Raw genomic sequence first — 20,373 nt, 5'->3', positions numbered from 1 at the left:
CGCGTGCGCGCGCGCGCACACACACACATACACACACACACACCATACACACATATACACATCCATAACACACACAGAAGTCTCCGCTGCGAGCACGGTGGCTCAGCAATGGCAGCACTCCTAGACGGGGAGTTATGCCCGTGCTCTTGCTGGCAACTGGCGGCTGGCAGGCATCTGAGTGAAGACAGTTTACTCATAACTCATATTTGTACAAGTAGATCTTGCCAGTCAGTAACAGACATCACACAACTTATTTGCATGACATGTACCTGTATATAAATATGCGGGGAAGCAAGCATATTACGCAGCCATTGTGCGGCGAACATGTACTAGTATGCATTATGCCATCAGGTAGTGTGAAGCGAATATCTACAGTAGATAGAATTCAAACATATCCCAACAGTACGGGTTGCCATCAATATTTCGGGCAGAGTTGAGCATTTTTTTGCGGGTCACAATGCAGACCCCGCAAAGAAGAAAATGTTATTACTTCAATAATTATTTGAATTTCCATAGCCGCCTCAGCGAAGCAAGTGTCGAACACACTGGCCCGGCCCACGTATTCGCTTATGTAGGCTATAGTATGGGCAGTACTCTTCACAGGAAAGGTAAAGCTCGACTGGGATTGCTGGCGAGAATTTGGCAAAGAAAACAGAAGAAAAGTATGGGAAAATATGCGTGACTATGTGAACCGATTTGAGAAACCCTTATTGAAAAAATGCCGGCGGAGAGTTGTATTACGTGCCCAATCTGAGCGGCGGTGTTTATGCGCCGAGCCAAACATGTTGGCGCGTTGCATGTATCCAACACTCCACACTGGTAACAGTAAGTGCTTTTCAGCCTGCCTTGATCCGACCTGCCTTGACCAGACTCAATATGGGTATTCACTGATACTAGTGCGTACATCTGGAGACATGAAGATGCCGTTCACACCAAATAGAAGGCCAGGCTGGTTAGGAATTTCGGTACACGACTCCAGGGAAGGAACCGGCATCAACTTTGTACTGAAAGGATTCGCCTTCACCGGCCCGCTCGACTTTGCAGCCCCATACGACGGTCGCTCTGGCCGAATCTCCACGTCAGGGTACCGCCGGGAGCGTTGATGGTAAGCCACGAGCACGGCGCAAATAAGAATCAATCCGCCCAACACTCCTCCAATGACAGCGAATGTTGCTCCGTGATCTGGAAGCACAATGCGCAAAACATCCATCCTTGCTATGCACTCAGAACGCTGATCGTTCACACATCATAGGAAATGTACCCAGCAGGAAACTCCATCTGCTTACCCACCAGTAGAAGCTATCAACCTATGAATGAGAGGGCATACATGTATTTTTTAAATGTAGTAATAATTATTATAACGTTAACTCCAAAATGAAGCTATGCTATTGCTCCAATTGTTTACTTTATCCTCTTGAATGAAATAGTCCTGCATTGCTACGCTGACAGTGTAATGGTCGATTGGGTCCTGGGTGAGGGTTATATTATGTTACTACAATAATGGAGGAAGAAAAGAGGCATAGAATTCATCCTGCATCTTTTCCCTGTCCACCTTTCTATCTCCACATTGCAATTTACTAAAAACGGGAAATAACCCACTTCGCATAACAGAACCTGCCCGTTATGGTAGGATGTGGCTGCCTCAAGTACATGCGTGCCAGTCATGTTGTAGACAAGCAATGTTGTTAAAGGGGAAGTTAAGGCTAAAATCAAATTTTCACCAGTTGTAGTCTTCGGGGTGCTGAGTCGAATGGTCGTGGTCCGAGGATGCTGAGACGCTCCCTTCCTACTTTAATCGCAATCGAACTCGCGGACTTCCACCAAAACTGGGTGACTGCGCCCTACTAGATGGGGATTTGCATGCAAAATGTCACTAAAAGCGCCATGTCGTTTTATAAAAGCACGGTTGACGGCGATTGGCCCATATGTTGTAGTCTTTTGGACGCTGAGTCGACTGGTTTTGGTCCGAAAAGGCTGCGATGTAGCGTTCCTCCTTTATTCCCAATCGAACATGGTTGAACAAGCGGTCACGTGCTTCTGCATACACCAGTCACCTGGTCACCGTGCCTGCAGGGTACAACTTACTAGCCTGTTTGACTTTTTTTGGGTGCAGTCCTGTCACTCGAGTTGAACCTTGAGTTGAACCTTGGTGTAGGTGTTTGATTTTGATCATTTTATCACTATAAGCGATATACTATGACCGATACTGCAAATGAAAATGAACTTGAGAAATTGATCACTATATCTGGTATATTACTATAGCCACCAACCTTATAGGCGATACGGACTGTACATGGTACATGGTGTGTGTGTGTGTGTGTGTGTGTGTGTGTGTGTGTGTGTGTGTGTGTGTGTGTGTGTGTGTGTGTGTGTGTGTGTGTGCATGTGTGTGTGTGTGTGTGAAAGATTCCTTTTGAGTCTCTCTCCCCTCTCCCGAGGAGACCCACGTGACCAGTTTTGGCAGTGAGCACCAAGTACAAGTGTGTGTGTGTGTGTGTGTGTGTGTGTGTGTGTGTGTGTGTGTGTTATGAGAACTCTGGACGTATCCAATACCTGTGATGCTGGTGTACAGCAGAGCAGCAGTGTTCCGGGTATCTTACCTGGTTTCTTAGGAGATTCACCAGATCCTAGAACAAAACAAAACAAAAACACGATAGTGCTGTAATTGTAAGTGCAATTGTAATTGTAAGTGTTGTAATTTTGTTAGAGCATTGCTGGCCATAAGCGAGAGTCCCTAGTTCGAGTCCTGGTGGCTGCAGTCAATTTTTCTACAGACTTTTTCCCATTTGCAACTTATAAGTGTAGTAATTATTATTAATTTTGTCCTTGGTCACAAGCATAACAAAAAGTGCTATAAACTGTGAGATGGGTATTTTTAGGCTTCCCTTTTATTACTCCCTCTTGTGACTAGTTTCGTCCATGCCATCTTATTGCTGAATCGCTCTTGTTGCTAGACGCCGGAGGCTGGCTTTCGCGGAAAGTATTCATCGTGCGTTGGTCCATATCCCGCACAGTTTAGCACTCTCTTTCTCATGATCTATGGGCCCTTTGTCCCGCCCTCTCGTCTCCCCAGTATCAGTATCTTCACAAACCTAGATGCAAGTGCTGACAACTGAGGGGTTTCATGATAGCTCAACATCACCCTGGTTGAGCACTTTTCTGGTTTGTATCAATGTCGCCCTACCTCGCGTGCAAGGCACGCTGAGTTTCTTGCAGTTAGAGTACAGTACACCCTGAGTTCACCTGGATCAAGCGGAGTCCTGTCGCAACCGCACAATTTTTCATGTAAGGACGGTCTGCCAAAGAAAACTTGCCTAAGCAAGTGGAATACCGCCCAACATGGACAGTGGAACGGATGTCAAACACCAAGTCCAATTTTTACTGGCAGCATACGATGAACTCGCAATCTCACGAAACTTCACACGAAAGTTCATTTCGTGTTTCATGCAAGTAAGTTTCGCGTATTGTGGAACTGGCTCAAAGCATCTAAGTTAAAGTGCAGTAAAACCTGTCTTTTGCGGACCCCTGGTGCAGTGGAACCTATCCGGAGACGAGAGAACTCCTCTTAATAGAGGAATGCGTGGGCCACAATACTATGCATGCTAAATTGATCGTCATGACGTCATCTTTGGTTCTAACCAAGTTCGCCGTATTGACTTGGTTAGAAACGAAGATGACGTCATACTGATCAATTTAACCTGCATACTAGTGTTGTGGGGCACACATGCCTCCCCTATCAAGAGGAATCGTCTCGTATAAGGATAGGTTCCGCTGTACCAGGAGCATCCGGTCCGGTAAAGACAGGTTTAACTGTACTCTAACTTAGATGTTTCGCGCAATTACCGGAGTTCCATTGCACCGAAATCTGAAGAGAATATTGCACAATCGCTGCGTGGATGATGACTTTACCGTAGTTAAGTGGTAGAGAACCTCAGGCTATATGCTAGGGTCCCTGGCTTGAGTCTAGGTGATGGCAGCCAATTTTCCTTCAGACTTCCTGCTTCAACTCCCTTAAAACCTGATGAACATATCTCAAGTACTGGTAAATGGAGAAATATTATCAGAACATTTAGCTCTAGAAAGCTGGCGTGGACTGTGTCAGTGCATACACTGTCGAAGGAGCTGTTATCATCATTGTTAGTTGGTAACTGACCTGAGCATACACAAGACCACTCACATACCTTTTGATGCACTGAACTGAAACCAAGGATCATCCTGCATTGGTGTGTTTCCATTATTAGCTGCATCATCAGTGGTGTTGAATACGAGGACTGTAGCGTCTGAAATAGCACACAAAACATGCCAGATACTCATATTGTAAGACTGTAGCAGTACATAAGCACAATAATGGTGACCTTTGATCTGGCGACCATATATGGTGGGCTGATCTCTACTGGATCAGTAAAGAGGGTGTAGAAGTGTCGATTACTAGTACCCAGATGATATTGACAACGTGCTGATATCTTGTCAGATCATCTATAATTCTGTGTAATTCTGTGTACGTATTATCAGGCACTCTTTGCTGTGAGCCTGTATTCATCAATGGTGTGCTCACCTTCCCTGGTTTGGTCTTCTTTATCCAGTAGCCTTTCAAATTGGACACCTGTTGGTTTGTGCAATTGAAATATATTGGAGCTAGATAGCAGTTCGCTGAATGCCTCAGTGCTCTCTCAGTTTGGTCCATACTTATAGCACTTTCTAACTAAAAACATGCATAAAATATCTAAAGTACTGCTCAATGAAATCCAGTTCCGTCACTCAAGTACGTGCAGTTCTGGACCTGAAAACACTGGGCTGCAAAATGGTGCAAGGCCCAAACTTGAGTGACGAGACTGGATTTCATTGAGCAGGACTGTAGTTACCATGGTCGACAGTTGCTGATAACTCATATCCATGTGCCCCCTCTCCTATCTGGACCACTGTTAGTATGATTTGTTTGTAGAAGTCGTGAAGTTAGTTGTTCCAACGAGGAACACACACGTCTTGCCGAACTTGACACTTGACTGGCTCACGACTGCCATCCGGAGAACACGAGGAGCCATTCCTCGTTGGAACAACCAACTTCATGACTAATACCGCCAAAGTCGAAATTTCTAAGTTTTGTTTGCACAAGTCGTGAGAATTCTTTCAGCTTCGTCTGACAAGAAATGAATTTGTGTGGACATTCCCATTACCACAGCGCTCTACATCCGAACCAGTGCCGATACTTTATAAGGATTCTGCACTTCCCCAGCATTAGGAAAAGGCAACGATGATACTTAGGAAGCTACAAGCACACAGGTATTATCATTAATCATTGATAGTTGACATCTGTTTGTATGCTCAAGACCGTTTACCTTCGGATGAATTGAAATCTGGCTGAGGAACAGACAGCATTGGTGTTCTTTTCGAGTTAGCTGGATGAACAGGGCGTCTGAGTCTGACCGCATGCACAGTATCTCCGGGGCTGACTTTTCCAACAGGGCGTCCAGGTCTGACCTTATACACATTGTCTCCAGGCCTGACTTTTCCAACAGATCTGACCACATCCACGGTATCTCCGGGGTTTGATTTTCCAACAGGGTGCCCGCGTCTGACCTTATACACAGTGTCTCCAGGCCTCACTTTTCCAGCAGGGGCTTCAAGGCTTCCAGTGGCAAATGATGGCTGAGCTATGGTGGAGTTCACTACAGGTACAGTAGCATCTGCAACAACACGCATTACACACAGTACATGCCGAATACAGTAAAAAACCTGCCTTAACCGGATGTCCTTGGTGCAGCGGAGACTGTCCTGATGTGCCGGGATTCCGTTTAAGCCATGCAGGGATGCACGTTTGATCCACAGCACTTTGTTGCATGGATATTTGTCCGGTCAGCACACGATTCCACTTGGTACATGGCCCGGCAGACACAGGTTTAGTGAATGCATAAACCAAGACCCAAGCAGTACACAAGCATAGTTAGACCTCCTTTCATCTGGAAACTACATAAACTTGGCAGATCTCTACCGGATACTAGTAAGTAAAGAGAGTACGGGAGTGCTAAGTATCCACATACATGCACATGTTTTATGTTTATCAGACTATAGCTTCAGGCGCACTCTATCGGTGTGTGTGTGTGTGTGTGTATTGGGGGGGGGGGGGGGATTTGGGTGCCAGCCTCATATCATCCACTTGCTGTATGTATGGGATAATGCACAGTTTCAAGGGGATTATGCGATTGTGTGGAGCCAATGAGGCAAGAATCGACCTTATGCCATTTGTACAGATCCACGAAATACCGTAGAATCCCGTAGACCCGGTAGGGTGTTCATTGTGTGCTATGCATGTGCATTTGACCTTTTTTGCGTCATAATTCAATGGCCAACAATCGCTTTTTCAGCTTCTTCACTTTGGTTAGAACTAATGACTCGCTAGATCTTTGTCAGAAAAGGGTTTCGTATGAAATGCCTTCAGGCCCCATTTCTTAGTGGAAATAGCAGAACACACAATAGGGTCCTGCACTTTCAACACCCTACCGGGTCTACGGGATTCTACGGGATTTCGTGGATCTGTACAAATGGCATAAGGTCCATTGTGGAGCATGAATGGGCACATCAGGAATTGATGATATTGAGTTACTGTAGGGTAACTGTTGCAACGATTTGTCTTTGAAGTCTGTGATAGATGGGAAACTCCAAACAATAAGATTAGTAGAATAGGAATAGAAAACTCACGAATTTTTGGTTTCCAGAGGACGTAGTTGTAGCAATTTCATCGTACTATTGGCATATGTCCTCTCGGAGTCTCCTGCTATATTAACCATGTTCTCCTCTGTTCCCAACATCATTCTGAAGAAGTCCATGAATATAATAGACTTGAGGAAACGCTAAATTCGTCAGTATCAACTATCAAGTCTAGCTCCTGTTGTGCAGTTCGGCTATATACTGTTGTAGTTGACCTATTTCTACTGGGACCTTGCTGGTTTGTTATCTTTTGGAGAAGAAAGCCCTCGCTTGGTGTGACATGCAGCCAGCCAGTCAGCTTCCCAGACAAACCGACAGACAGACAGACAGACAGACAGACAGACAAACAGACAGACAGACAGACAGAAAGACAGACAGGCAGGCAGGCAGGCAGACAGACAGACAGACAGACAGACAGACAGACAGACAGACAGACAGACAGACAGACAGACAGACAGACAGACAGACAGACATAGAAGCATACAGACAGACCGACAGACAGACAGACAGACAGACAGACAGACAGACAGACAGACAGACAGACAGACAGACAGACAGACAGACAGCAGGTGATAATACTCACTGGTAATAGCGACGCGAATGACCTTCACAACTGGATTTCCAATGCCATTACTAGCAATGCACTTGAAATATCCTTCATTTAGGACAGAAGCATGGGCCGCTCTCAAAATTCTCGCTGCTTTTTGCATTTGATTAAATGGTGTAGCCGGAACTGAAGTATGTGACCCATCCGGAAACTCGACTGTAATTGAGGTTATAGATGGCAGACTGGTAACTATGCATTGAACTTCTAGAGGTTGACCCACTTCGACCGTCACATTCTCCTTTGTACCAGTGAAAACAGGTGCGTGTAGTATATCGACTCGGTGGACAACCACAACCGGGTTTTTGTTGAACTTGTTTTCAGCCGAGCACACATATCGACCGGATGAGTTGCGAGAGCTTTCGATCTTGAAATACAGTCCTCTGGCATGCGGGTGCGGTCGAACTGTACGTGTGCGACCGTCACTATAATGTATAGTGAGTGTAGTAGAGTTCCTTCTTGGAGCTCCATGCCTTGGTGCACAGATCACAGGAGGAATGACCGAGCCTTCATCGTAAACATGTGGCACATGGGGCTGATAATCCAGTCCTCTCTTTCCTCGAAGGTAAGTATTCATACCAACAATTGGCTCTGAACAAAGGCAGGATGCAGGGCACAGAACGCACCATCAGTGATTACAACTAGCAGTAGTACGTGTATGAAGTAAAGGTCTTGGATTAGCCAATCTCAGTCTTATAACACATGCACAATAGAAGCCTGATCTGGACTGGCCTGTAGCTAACTTCTAGCACCAGCAAAGTGGCTCGCCAATAAGGATCAGAGGTGGGAATCGTATGGTTATGGGTTCAATTCTTATCCATTGTTTCTATTTGTGTGTTTCTTTTCGAATAGCAAAAAATACTGGCCTCCTGCGGAACTTCGGGGATAATTATAAGAAAGTTACTCGCTCCCAATGTTGGAGTTCAGACGTTTCCCGCTCACTTGACCCAACTGACTTGCTGCTGCTATCCAGAGCACATGGAAAGTCCTCGGTGAACCAGCAAGAAAGCTCCACTCCCCTCCTCAATGCACATTCTTTCAGAGAATTCACCTTCATATTAAAGTCAAACCTACTTTCTTTTAAATTTTGTCGTGGTTCGCGCGACTCAGTCAGAGGTTTCCGCACTGAAGACCAACATCTCATGCTCTGCATCCATGTTTCCGTTAAATAGAGAAAAAATTCAAGATGTTGGCATGGCAGACAAATAACACATTACATTTGGTTTGCCTGGCTTTAGACCCAGCAACAGCCACATGCCACGCCAAGTACACAATAACCTTCTTTCGTTTCCAAAAGTTCGCTAATCACCGCTGACACCCACGGACATACAAGATGTACCTTAGTTGCCCTGGTACTAGTGTTCTTTAAACTTGTAAACACTATGAGTTTCCATGGTAGCATTCATAGTCAAACACTATTTTTATAATACTTACTGCCGAGGCGAATAGAGTATTTATTTCTTCGGGAGAAAGGCCTTCGATCATCACCACACGAGTACGAACTATGAACACCGGAGTAGTTGAGAAGTCTCAGCTGGATAATTTCGTAGTCCGCATTGAAGAACAGGAGTCTCTGGAAGACAGACAGACCTGCCCTTCTATACTGAACTCGTCGAGGGCAAGATCCTCTTGAACCTTCATTTGTTATGTCCAGAAAAGCTTGGCCGCGGCTGACTTTACACGTTGGCCCATTGAGTACATCTGCACCACGCTCATAGTATTCTGCAAAGTACAGCAGGTGCAAACGAAAATCCAGTGGAACGAGAATAAATATAATACTCAAATCAAGATGTACATGTCTTCTATCTGAAATCAAAGGTATTTTGCAGGATAGAGTGGTCGTATTCACAGCAGGTTTGAAGGTTGAAGAACAGTTTCGATCATGAATTTCGCAAACATACTGGCCTGATAGCGTAATTCCTATCATTTTTCGCTTCTCTTGCCCTTTGCTCTACGGTCTTTTTAGATGGTGGTCATTCCATTATACTCTCCGAGGTATATCTAGGTGGTCATCCTGCGCCGGTGTTGCTAAGCGGCCAATTTAAAGTACTGAAGGGCCTTATACGAAGGGGGCAGAGACGGTTGTCATTCCTCGGAGTTGGCAGGTGCTAAGCACAAGGAAGACATAATTATGGTATGTTTGTTGTTGTTGTTGTCGTTGTTGGGGGCGGCCGTGGCACAGGGGATGGCAGCAGCGGTAGTGGTGATGATAATGATGATGATGATGGTGGGGGTGATGTTATTAAATCTATAGGTTCGAAAAAAAGATCAAATACGAGCCTTAATATTGTACCTCACCTTCGATGGGTCCACCGCCAGGGAACACAGTGCAGGCACAGCACGTGATACTAGAGAGTAGTAACATAACCGATGTGCCTTGGTGGGGGAAAGGTGCCATCTTAACCTTCTTCAAAGCGAAGAATGGTCAACCTACAAATGGATATGAAAGAAAACAAAGCAATAGAACTACCGGATGTATGATAAAAAGGTAAAGGTGGACAATCCTTCTGATGAGATGGCAACGAAACCGTTTTTAGAGGATACTGGACCATAGCCAGTGGTGTGTGTGTGTGTGTGTATGTGTGTGTGTGTGTGTGCGTATGCGTGTGTGTGTGTGTGTGTGTGTGTGTGTGTGTTTTCTGCTCTGGTGGAGGACGGTTGTACTTTTTCGGGCTCTTGTTTCTCGCCTTGGTCCGTGCTTGTTCTCACCGTTGTGGACGGCCTGGGGTGTCCCCAGCCGTCCAGGCCAACAGTGCCTGAGGTGGGGTATTCATCAATGGAGACTTGGTTGGATAGTTACGATGCCGACATTCTCCTCGTCGCCCCACCTCGGAGTCCTTCGTGAGGCCTTGCAAGCCCGCGAGTGGAGCAAACTACCGCACGAAGACGACGACTTGGAATGACTCTGAGCATTGGCTCATGGAATGTTCGCTCTGTTGACGGTTGTGGAGAGTGATGGACCAGTTCAAGCGACAGCCGTGAGAGGAATCGTTTCTCATGATAAGCCAGATCGCTGCCAGAGATGGCTCTCTCGAACATGGTCCCTGAGTCCCTGACCTAGTACCTCTCTCTCAGCGGACTGCCGTTGCTCGTCGTTCCATATTGTCGGCCCCGCAAGGGGACACGTGACCGTAATGGCAGTGTTTACCAGGACCAGGACCAGGTGTGTGTGTGTGTGTTGAATGCCCAACTCGCCCTACTCTTTCATTTCAATACTTTTAAAAGGTTTTGATTTCTTAGTGGGTTTGGGTAATGTTTTCGTCAAAACACGACATGGACAGTCATTTATAATAGAATTGGGCAATGCAAGTGAGTCATTTCTGGTGGTGATTCTTATATATCTGTTCGTTCTTAGCAGGAACCGGAAGTTTTTCCTCTGGTGAGAAGGCAGAATTGCCTGTGCTCTAAACGAATTCAAATGTTAGGTTCACGATAAAAGAAACAAACAAACAATATACCCAGGTAGCACGTGCAACACACCCTCATGGACATAGGTTGTTACCATGATCACTGCAGCCATCCTATGCATGCTGAGTATAGCCCTTTCCCAAAGGTGCTCGCCCTTTTTTCGCCCTTTTTGGCCCTTTTTGGAAAAGCCCGTTTCTTTCGCCCTTTATTGCGTTTTTTGGTGAATATCGCCCTTTTTGAGCTTTTTGAGCTGAAAAAGTGCTAAAATCTGTTTGCTCGTGCATGCGATCACATTTTCCGAGTGCTCGGTGGGCCCCGGCACGCCGTTTTTCGGGGCAACAAGTTGGTGAAGCTTGTACACAATGCTGTAAAAAGTGGGGTTTTGAACTTTACTTCCTGTTTTGCCTTTCGTGGACCCATAAATGGAAGAGTGCGTATTCCTTTCTCAGCTTGGGTTCATATCTGAACATGTATCATGGCTATGCTTCACTGAAAAAAGAGCACCTTTTGCCTGTTTTCACTGGAAAAAGAGAACTTTTTCAGCATATTTTGAGGGACGCGAAGAGCACTAAGTGCGAATTAAAAGAGCACCTTTGGGAAAGGGCTAACTGAGTATTGTAAAAGGGATGTACAGTTTAGACGGAGTTGCTGTTGTTTACGTTGCCAGAATTCTATTAATCTCTATATGGGAGAGATTCAAAGAAGATATGCTTTCCAACGGCCGTAAGAGAGTTGGAAAGCACGTGTCTTTGTGCGTAGCCATGACAATCATGGTGTTCAGTGCGAGTTTGCGCAAAGCAGACATAGCACAACGTGGTCGTCACTTCACAGTGGTAGGGGTGTGCGGATAATGCTCGAAAAGGTGGTAGATTCTGCTCGAAACCATACAAACCTTATGGTGGGCAATTCCTCGAATTCTGCTCCATTTCTTTATCGACATACGAAACATGCATGAAACTTGCCAGAAAAAGTACCGAATTCTGCCAATTTTTCTGCCGGCATTATCCGCATATGCCCACACAGTGGCCTACTTCTTTGATAGGATCAGTTCGCCATTGCCAGCCACTGGCTATGCAACTCTGTTGTTGTTGCTGTGTTGTACGGGCGGAGCACAAAGACGCTACACCTGCTTTTAAAATTGCACAATGGGACATACATGTATGCATCCATTTCCCGCCGTTAGGTTTTCCGGGGAAAGTCCACTGCAACCGTACACACTGTAATGCCAGCTCTGCATGAAAGGCCATGGACTCATAAGTGTACTAGAATGGGCTGTACCTGCCAAAGGTGGGGCAACTTGCCCCGCATAAAGGTGACGACCATATTTGATGCATACCTCCCATTTTTATGGTATACACGCCCATAAAAGGGCACGCACTTATATTCGAATACAAGGGCACACGTAAAAGCATGAAAAAACACAAGACCCAAGAGTGTATTTTGAAGACTTGAATAATCGTATTGAAAGACATGCCCTTGTAATCGGAACATTTGTTTCCTGGCGAAATGGAAAAAATGCATTTTTTCGCACATCAGGACATTCACTTGTACATGTATTTGGGTGAATACAGTATAGGCCTTGACGGATTATGCTAATATTTTCGTGAAATTATGCTTTTCGCATTGCTGAAAAAATTGCAGAATTATGCTATTTTTATGCTAAAAGTTATCATATTATGCCGCATTATGCTCACATATGCTGCTAATGTATATGATGGTTCTGTGCAAAATAACAGGGGATTTTTTTATAGGGCGTTGTACTGTAGTAGCACAAGTTCAACGGGGTCAACGTGTAGCGGGCCGCAGTCTCTCGGAGGCAAATGCAGACGGGTCTCAGTGAACACACTGCTGTTAACTTTATTATTACTAAAGACTGGATTGAAGGTTGAACTCTAACTCTAAACACCGTCCGACCTACAATTGTAGCTACGACCATCACTGATTGTAATGGACTGAACATGTTAATCAAGGGAGTCGTAAACCTACGACTTCCTGGTGTATCTACTTGTACTTGTAGAACATGTACAACTCTATGGAATTTGGTGCGAACAGGCGGATTATTCCATTATTTATGCGATTCGTATGCGATTTGCCTCGAATTATGCGATTATTCGATTTTGGTAGGAATTATGCGAAAAATTATGCTAGCATAATCCGTCAGGGCCTAATACAGTATCCATGAGGCTGACCGTGAACAAGTGCCTTGATGAATTTTATCAAGGTGTACAACATTGTCCACTTTCTTTGCAAAATACTCTGTTCTTCTTCCTTGCTTCCCTATTGTGATGCCTGCCAACTGCTGAATATGAGAAGAAAACGTTCTGGGAAACACTAAACCGATCTTGCTTGCATGTGGGCATGGAGTCATGAGTGCGCATTCACAGTTTTGATACGAGGATGTTAAGCTTCATGAATAAAAGATAATTGATTTCTAAAGCAGATCATTGCTTCATCTTATCCCGGAATAAATTGTGTGTGTACTTCGAAGTATGGGTAGGAGGTCGAAGAGAGATGGACAAATAGCATCAAAGCTGCATGTGCCATGTATACCTCTTTAAATCATTGATGAGCTTTCCCCGTGTCCGTACTGACCTTCTCTGTGTGAGGTAAAGGCTTCAACTAGGCTGGGAAGGGATAGCTCTTGAGTCACTTTGCTGTACATGCAATATGGTAGTAGCCCTTGGCGGATATTTATCGGGAAATTGGCAAATTCTGATAAAAAAGAAGTGAAATTGGCCGACGTTACAAACCTCATCACAGGACCTCCCTTGAATTCTGCTGTATTTCTTTATGCACGTACCAAAGATGCATGAAACATTCCAGAAAAGTCACGATTTTTGTCAACTAATAACTTTCTAAGTGTTAGGCAATTTGAGGCCACATGCCACGTACTGCTCTTTTCTCTCCAAAAAGAGCAGTACGTGGCATGTGGCCTCAAATTTCCTAACACTTTGAAAATTCTCCGTGAAGTCCAAATTTGAAATTGTAATAACTTTCTGCTAGTATTATTATCCGCCAAGGGCTATGTGGTAGTAGCCAGTGGAATCATATCAGGAACGGTAGCAAAGATGTTTTCATCCCGTGATCATCCAGACCCGCAATCACTAACACACTGCTGTTGGTCTCTAGGACCACTGTCTGAAAGGAAGGATGTGGGGAAGGTGAACATTAGACTACAGGATGTGCAATGGGTGTTGTTCGAAACAGCTTTACAGGTGTACATGTAGGTATTGACTATTGCCTGACTTACCATCCATGCACACACGAGCTGGTTGTCTGCCAGATGGGAACTTCATCCACTCGTCGCAGACCGCAATGATCAACTATGAACGGGGACGAACAAGAAAGAAGAGAGAAAGAGAATATTGACGTATAGAAGGTCATACAGAGTTACACCTATGCTTCACTGAATCCCATCTGCTCACAAACGTACAGGGGGTGAGCCAGCTACTCAGGCAAGGTGCACAACGCTGTTGTAAAACACCTAGTAACCGAATCGTTTCAAGTTCCCTGAGGGTTTCCAAAGTTTAGTAGAAAAGTAACCAGAATACACGTTGTAGTTTCGTAGTATGGACTGCTTCTAAGAACAAATGAAGCTGTTTGAATTTTAAAAACACTTGGAAAACGGTGGGGCACAAGTTCCGGAAGAAGCCGTTTGAACTGAGAGTTATCTTTCACTAGTAAGTTGTGGAAACGAGAAACGATACCAGTACTGAAGAGTGGTGTCTAGCAGGAAGCAGCGAACTGTGCTGCTTGCTGGAGAAAGGTTTGGCATCATTGGCGAATAGCAAAATGGTTGCAATTACACTGTGCCATACTTGGATGGTAGCAGTCCAAACAGGTGCACAGCCAATGCTAGATGTTATGCGATAACGTCAAATCCGCCATACATATATATAGGAGCCAGTTGGGTGGCAAAATGCCCAAAGCGGGCACAGAAACCCCTTATATAGAAGAATTTGGGGTGGCAATGACGTGTATCGCATAACCTTTTACAGGCGCTGGATACGAACTTTTTTCCAGACAGTCGCACCAGCCACTACTGTGCTCCTACATACTAGTACTATGTTTTCGGTTTTGACAGCATGTTACAAGGCGAGGACGCGTAGTGCTCCTGACTACACCCATAACCAAGCAAGGCTTCTGTATAAACCAGACTAGTACTACATGTAGTAGTGTGAAGTAGGTCCATGCAAATATGGTGATCAATCCGCCCATAATAGCAAGGCATAACCCCCACCCGTACCAGTGTGTGAATGCAGCTCCAATCTTCTACATGTATGGCCGGCTACAATGTAGCTATGGTATGGGTCTGCGAGCCATAACCACGTATGTACATGACATCGATAGCTACAGGGTCACACAGTACCAAGAGTCAATACGTGTATGTACTCTTGAAGGTACCAATCGTTTATTATGGTAACAACAGTCCATAAACATCTGGACTATTGGTTGTACGCAGACCTGCTTCGATTACAGCATCACGTGATAACTCTGCCTTCAGCAGAATAAGCAGCTGATAGTGATAAGGGAACACAGAACCGTGAGTAAAACCAGGGAGTCGTAAAATACCGATATTTCACGATTCCCTGAGTAAAACACTGGGATCAAAGGGCCTGCGGAGCAAGAACAAAAAAATTGATAATGTAGTAGGAGCAGGATCGAGTCCACCTTCAACAGTCGACGAACGACAAGATTGAGGAATGGTGAGGGAGGTAGCGAGCTGAGTGGTGAGGGTGAGCGTGATCATGAGAGTGTTTATGAGAGTGTTTATGAGAGTGTTTATGAGAGTCAGAGTGCTGTACGTACATGTAGGTGACCGTGTCCAGTGGGAAGTCTGCAGTTTGCTGGTCTCTTGTCATGATTATTGCATGCTGCATTGCCTACTTTGATCCGCGTTTCTCTGTTTTGTTCCCCTTTGTAAACGCCCAGTGTTCTTTCTGTAATCTAAGAAAATTTCATTCTAGTATTATTATTGCGAAGTGTGGCCTTTGGTCAAATTTGGTTACTGCTATCCTGGAGTGTCTATATTTGGGTATTGCCACACGACGAGCACAGTCATGACGTCAGTGCCCAATAAATAAACCTGTGCGTCGTAACTGATATCGAATGCATAGACATGTCTCGGCACCGCGTTCCGGTACCGGTAACTTCTTTCCCATAAAATCCATCCCAGTACGAGACTACTCACGTTATTATATGAAGAGGAAAGTCGTATGGCTGACAGAGAAAGATTCATGTGGACTTTTGTAAACATTCAGCTCCAGTAATTGTGGTGTTCCCTACTTGGGACATGGCGCCTTTCCTGCCGATTTGAATTCGCACTGGACTGACTTACGATTGCCATCCAGAGTACACGAGAAGTCTATCGTACTTTCCACTCGGCAAATCTGAAAGAATCCACCCCTCATCAGTTGAGCCAAGAGTACATAACCCCCCAGAGTGTGCAACTCCCACATACCCTGCTGTCCCGACAGAATTTCAAGTTGACGTCATAATTTATGACGCAATGCTCCTTGCACCAGTGATTTTTACAACATGTGTACGGGTGTCAAAGCATCACACGCTTTTCTTTGCAATAATTTGTACAGGATCAATCGGCTTCGGTCAACCACAGGTTCCGGATTCGTCTGATAATCCCCGTGTACAGTGCGCATTGCATCATCAAAATGACGTCAACTTGAAATTCTGTCGGGACAGCACCCATAGTGGAGTTGCACACTCTGGGCCTGGGGGGGGGGGGGGGGGGGGTTATGTACTCTTGAGTCTTGGTTGAGCTTGAGTAGGCTATTGAAATTTGTGAGCACTGGACTACATACATGTACATGTACATGATTGTACAAACAAGGCCGGTCTAGGCTGCTCGAGGTAGAGTGCTCAATGCACAAATGTGCAGAGCAGTATACACACACAACAGAGTACGAAAGGCTGCGTAGCTGGAACTTTTTAAAAGTTTCACGTTTAGGGATCATCAGACAACAGCCACAATGGTTTACTATCGAATTCTCTATGAGCAAGCCTAGATATTTGGTGCAAGTGTGGAAGTTAATGCGTACATGTATGCGTGAGGTGAAGACGTGGCATTGGGACAATGCTATTGAGTTGTTAGTGAGAGTTAGCGGATGTACATATACATGTAGGTGAGAATAGAGGCGATAACAGGGCAGTGTTACGGAGTCATCGAGGGCGATAGCGACAGTAACGTAAGAACAAAGCAGGCGTGAAGAGGGTGAGAGAAAGCACCAGTTTCCCCTGTCTGCATTTTGATACCAACCCTGACCTTCTGTTGATGTTGACCGCTTGGTCGCGTTCTATGTACGCAATAACATGAAATTCACAATATTGGTGGGTGTAGAGACTTGCCATGCGTATCCCCCCCCCCCCAAACACACAGTTTCACACACGTTTGGACATGGCATTGGCACATAAAAGTAACAATCCACACTTCCAGCAGAATACACAAGTATATCAAACACATCCGCTGGACATCGTGTTCAGTTCTGTCTGATGATCGTTTATGCATGACACTTCACAGAAGTTTAAAACTGAACTCGGACTTATCGCGCTTACTGACTGCTTGTCCTATCGTTACGGTGGTGAACAGTTCCTGTCCTCATGCAATTTCTTTTTTGGGGTCGGTTGGGCCAGTCATCCTGAGCTCCTCTGGTGAGACCTAAAATGTTCGAAGCAGCTACAGTACCGAGAGCTGTTCGAAAATTGAGTTTTCTATGTACCTGTAAACGTTTGCTCCGGTCCGTCTAGTACATGTACATGTACATTTTCAGGTCCTTTTAGTGAATATGCCTGGTTGGAGTACAATAAAAGGTTTTCTGGGAGACAAACATACTATCACACTAATAAGAAAGAGCAAAAACGTGAATATACAAATAATCTACGTGGAGATAAAAGTTTAATAATAGCTATGAAAAGTATGAATGCCGCAGACATCACCACGCAACATGACAATTTGTTCAAGGTTTGGTTTTGTGTGTTTCCAAAATCGATTTTCACGCTCCGATCATCAGTGGAAATACGGACCTAAAGAGATCAAGGGAAAAAAACAAAGGTTAAAAATCCAAAGAAGTGTGACACATGACGGGTAACTTGTGGTAAGTATTACAAAAAGTGAGAACTAAAATAAAGAGTAAGTGTGACAACCGGGCATGAACAGTGCAGAAACAACTCATGAACACGGGGTGCAAACTCACGAAAATAACCTAAGTGCTAAAACATGTTCTTTTTGCTTACACAAATCGGGCTTATGCGTACGAATACAAACAGCTTCAAGGACCTTCAACTGCTGGACATAACGGGCACGACACAGTACAGAGAATTTTAACCTTTGTTTTTTTCCCTTGATCTCTTTAGTTCCGTATTTCCACTGATGATCGGAGCGTGAAAATCGATTTTGGAAACACACAAAACCAAACCTTGAACAAATTGTCATGTTGCGTGGTGATGTCTGCGGCATTCATACTTTTCATAGCTATTAAAAAACGTGAATATTCGACGTGGAGGCAACAGTTATTGAATTGCAATACGGAGGACGAGCTGAAGTGACATTTGGATTACTTTATTAAGCAATGGAGACGATGCGAATTGTTTCCATCGCTTTTTCTCCTGAAATGTATTTATCCTTAGCTTTTAGATCGTTTTTCGCATCGTCTCCATCACTTTAACATTGTTTAATAAAGTAATCCAAATGTCACTTCAGCTCGTCCTTCTTCTTCCAATTTTGAAAACGTGAAGTTCAGATTCCTCAACAGCAATTCTTGGGAAGTTTTCCAACAGTATACTATACAGAACATGCATGATTCCGACCTACTACGTTGCTGTTGACCAGAACTTATAGGCCAGCGCTGTTACCTGCCTAAGAGGAAATCATTCATATGCAGCTGCTCTGGCTGCCTCACGTCAGTGTCTGACTGGTTCGTAGGTTACACGCGATGCGGCGGAAATGCCACTGTTGTATCATGTATCATTATGCACTTTTCAACACCAGCTGCCTGTCTGGCCTTCGAGGCAAATCCGGACCGTGACCGCTATACTTGTTTGATGCTACTTTGATACTGCCAACCACAAGGTCAACTTACATTGTATTTTCTCTACAGGGTAGACTTGAAACCGTTTTCTTAGTGGTCAGCACTGCAGAGCTGTTCCGGTATGTGAACTCACACTACTGCATTTCTTCCCTAAGTCCACTATGTAGCCTCTGATAGTCTGACAAGGCTGCAAAAAACGGTAATGATTTCGCTGAAGTGATATCAGTATCACACAGGCATGCATCAGGATGATCTCGAGAGCTATTAAGTCACATACATGTACAGGTACATGAGGCCAAAGGACGGATAACACCGGACCCCGGAGTCGGGGCCGGATGAACTCAGCCTAAAGCTCCGGGCGAGCGGTTATAGTAATATACCCATAATAATGCAGAACGATGACTGTATAAGCCGAAGCTCAGGTGTCTCTACCGACTGATAATGGGAATCCTAGCACGGCAATTCCTGGTTTTTCCATCTTCAGTTTAGCATCAAAGCTTTTGGATTCCATGGTTTTGATATTCACGGAGTAGCAAATGCTAGGTGTTAGTTGTTTATTATTCGCACTTGTGCATTCTAACAGCCCGCCACACTGATAGTCTACATTGTATTTGCATGATGTATCCGATGAGTAATGTAGCTACGAAGATCCCTTTGTGAAAGTATGTCTTCCATAGCTTGCTCCAATACGTGTGAGCAATGACCGTAATAGAAGTGGTGGGTAGCAGGTCACTCGCAATCCTTGAGCCGTCTGGTGCAGATGGTGAGGTGCTGAGCGGAGCAGGAGCATGCAAATGTCGTCCAAGAATGGCTGTGGAAGGTGTTTGGCTGAGAGGCAACCGTCGAATCCGTACCACAGTAAGTGCAGTGTTGACCAAGACGTTGAGCTTTTAAACTTGTGCAGGGTAGCGTCAGCGCATGTTCTACACACAGCATGCTGATTCCTTGTGTGTGTATATGCAAACATATCCTATTATGTGTGAACACTGTTGGATGGTTTCAATCATTTTAAACTCTCTCAAGGCCATGATCTGTCGCATTTCGAATCCTGGGTACATTGACAAGGTACGTAGGGGCTTTGGGATTTATATCCTGCTTTAGAAGATTCATTGGTCATTGCTAAGAAGTAGAGGATGAAAACGCGTTAGTTGTATCTCTGAGTTTCACAGCGGCACGAGGCGATCACCAGACAACATCATGAGACTGGGACTACGTGTAGTTGCTGGTTTACATAGTACTTTACTGTAAAACCTGTGACTAACGACCACCCCTTGGCTTGGGGCCAGAGAAAGCGGTCTTTAATGGCAGATGGTCCTTAGTTAGAGGTTTGCACTGGGCATATGCGGATAATGCCTGCAGAAAAATTGGCAGAATTCGGTACTTTTTCTGGTAAGTTTCATGCATGTTTGGTATGTGGATAAAGAAATGGAGCAGAATGCGAGGAATTTCCCGCCATAAGGTTTGTATGGTTATGCCAATTTCACTGCTTTTCGAGCAGAATCTGCCACCTTTTCGAGCATTATCCGCCAATGCCTAGTTTTACATTTTTACATTTAGACTTTATTTGAAGGATTCTCCAAAAGTAAAATTTAATGGGTTACTTATCGGGGGAGT

At 44.8% G+C, this 20,373-nt stretch overlaps 1 protein-coding gene and 1 long non-coding RNA gene across 2 annotated transcripts; both read right to left on the bottom strand.

The window, feature by feature from the left end:
• Positions 1–339: 339 nt before the first annotated feature.
• On the bottom strand, positions 340–7,738 carry LOC135823549 (uncharacterized). The gene is made up of 6 exons (XM_065336392.1): positions 7,289–7,738; positions 5,337–5,684; positions 4,182–4,280; positions 2,601–2,627; positions 905–1,182; positions 340–369 (listed from the first exon to the last, which is right to left on the bottom strand). The coding sequence occupies exons 1-6, from the start codon at positions 7,413–7,415 to the stop codon at positions 340–342; spliced, it is 909 nt and encodes a 302-aa protein (XP_065192464.1). The 5' UTR covers positions 7,416–7,738.
• Positions 7,739–7,751: 13 nt separating this feature from the next.
• On the bottom strand, positions 7,752–14,399 carry LOC135823119 (uncharacterized). Its single transcript, XR_010554611.1, has 5 exons — positions 14,151–14,399; positions 13,968–14,040; positions 9,608–9,739; positions 8,744–9,031; positions 7,752–7,900 (listed from the first exon to the last, which is right to left on the bottom strand). It is a non-coding gene; the product is annotated as an uncharacterized LOC135823119 (long non-coding RNA).
• Between the last annotated feature and the right edge of the window lie 5,974 nt (positions 14,400–20,373).

The sequence above is a fragment of the Sycon ciliatum genome, chromosome 8 (assembly GCF_964019385.1).
Source record: "Sycon ciliatum chromosome 8, ocSycCili1.1, whole genome shotgun sequence".
Taxonomy (NCBI): domain Eukaryota; kingdom Metazoa; phylum Porifera; class Calcarea; order Leucosolenida; family Sycettidae; genus Sycon; species Sycon ciliatum.
Note: the sequence above shows the minus strand (reverse complement) of the source record. Positions and strands in the feature narration are given on the sequence as shown.

Coding starts and splice junctions, on each gene's coding strand:
- LOC135823549 (XM_065336392.1), bottom strand. CDS start 7,415: ATGCAAAAAGCAGCGAGAATTTTGAGAGCGGCCCATGCTTCTGTCCTA. Junction 5,685..7,288: donor CATTCGCGTCGCTATTACCA/GTGAGTATTATC, acceptor GTGTTGTTGCAG/ATGCTACTGTACCTGTAGTG. Junction 4,281..5,336: donor AGATTTCAATTCATCCGAAG/GTAAACGGTCTT, acceptor GTGCTATTTCAG/ACGCTACAGTCCTCGTATTC.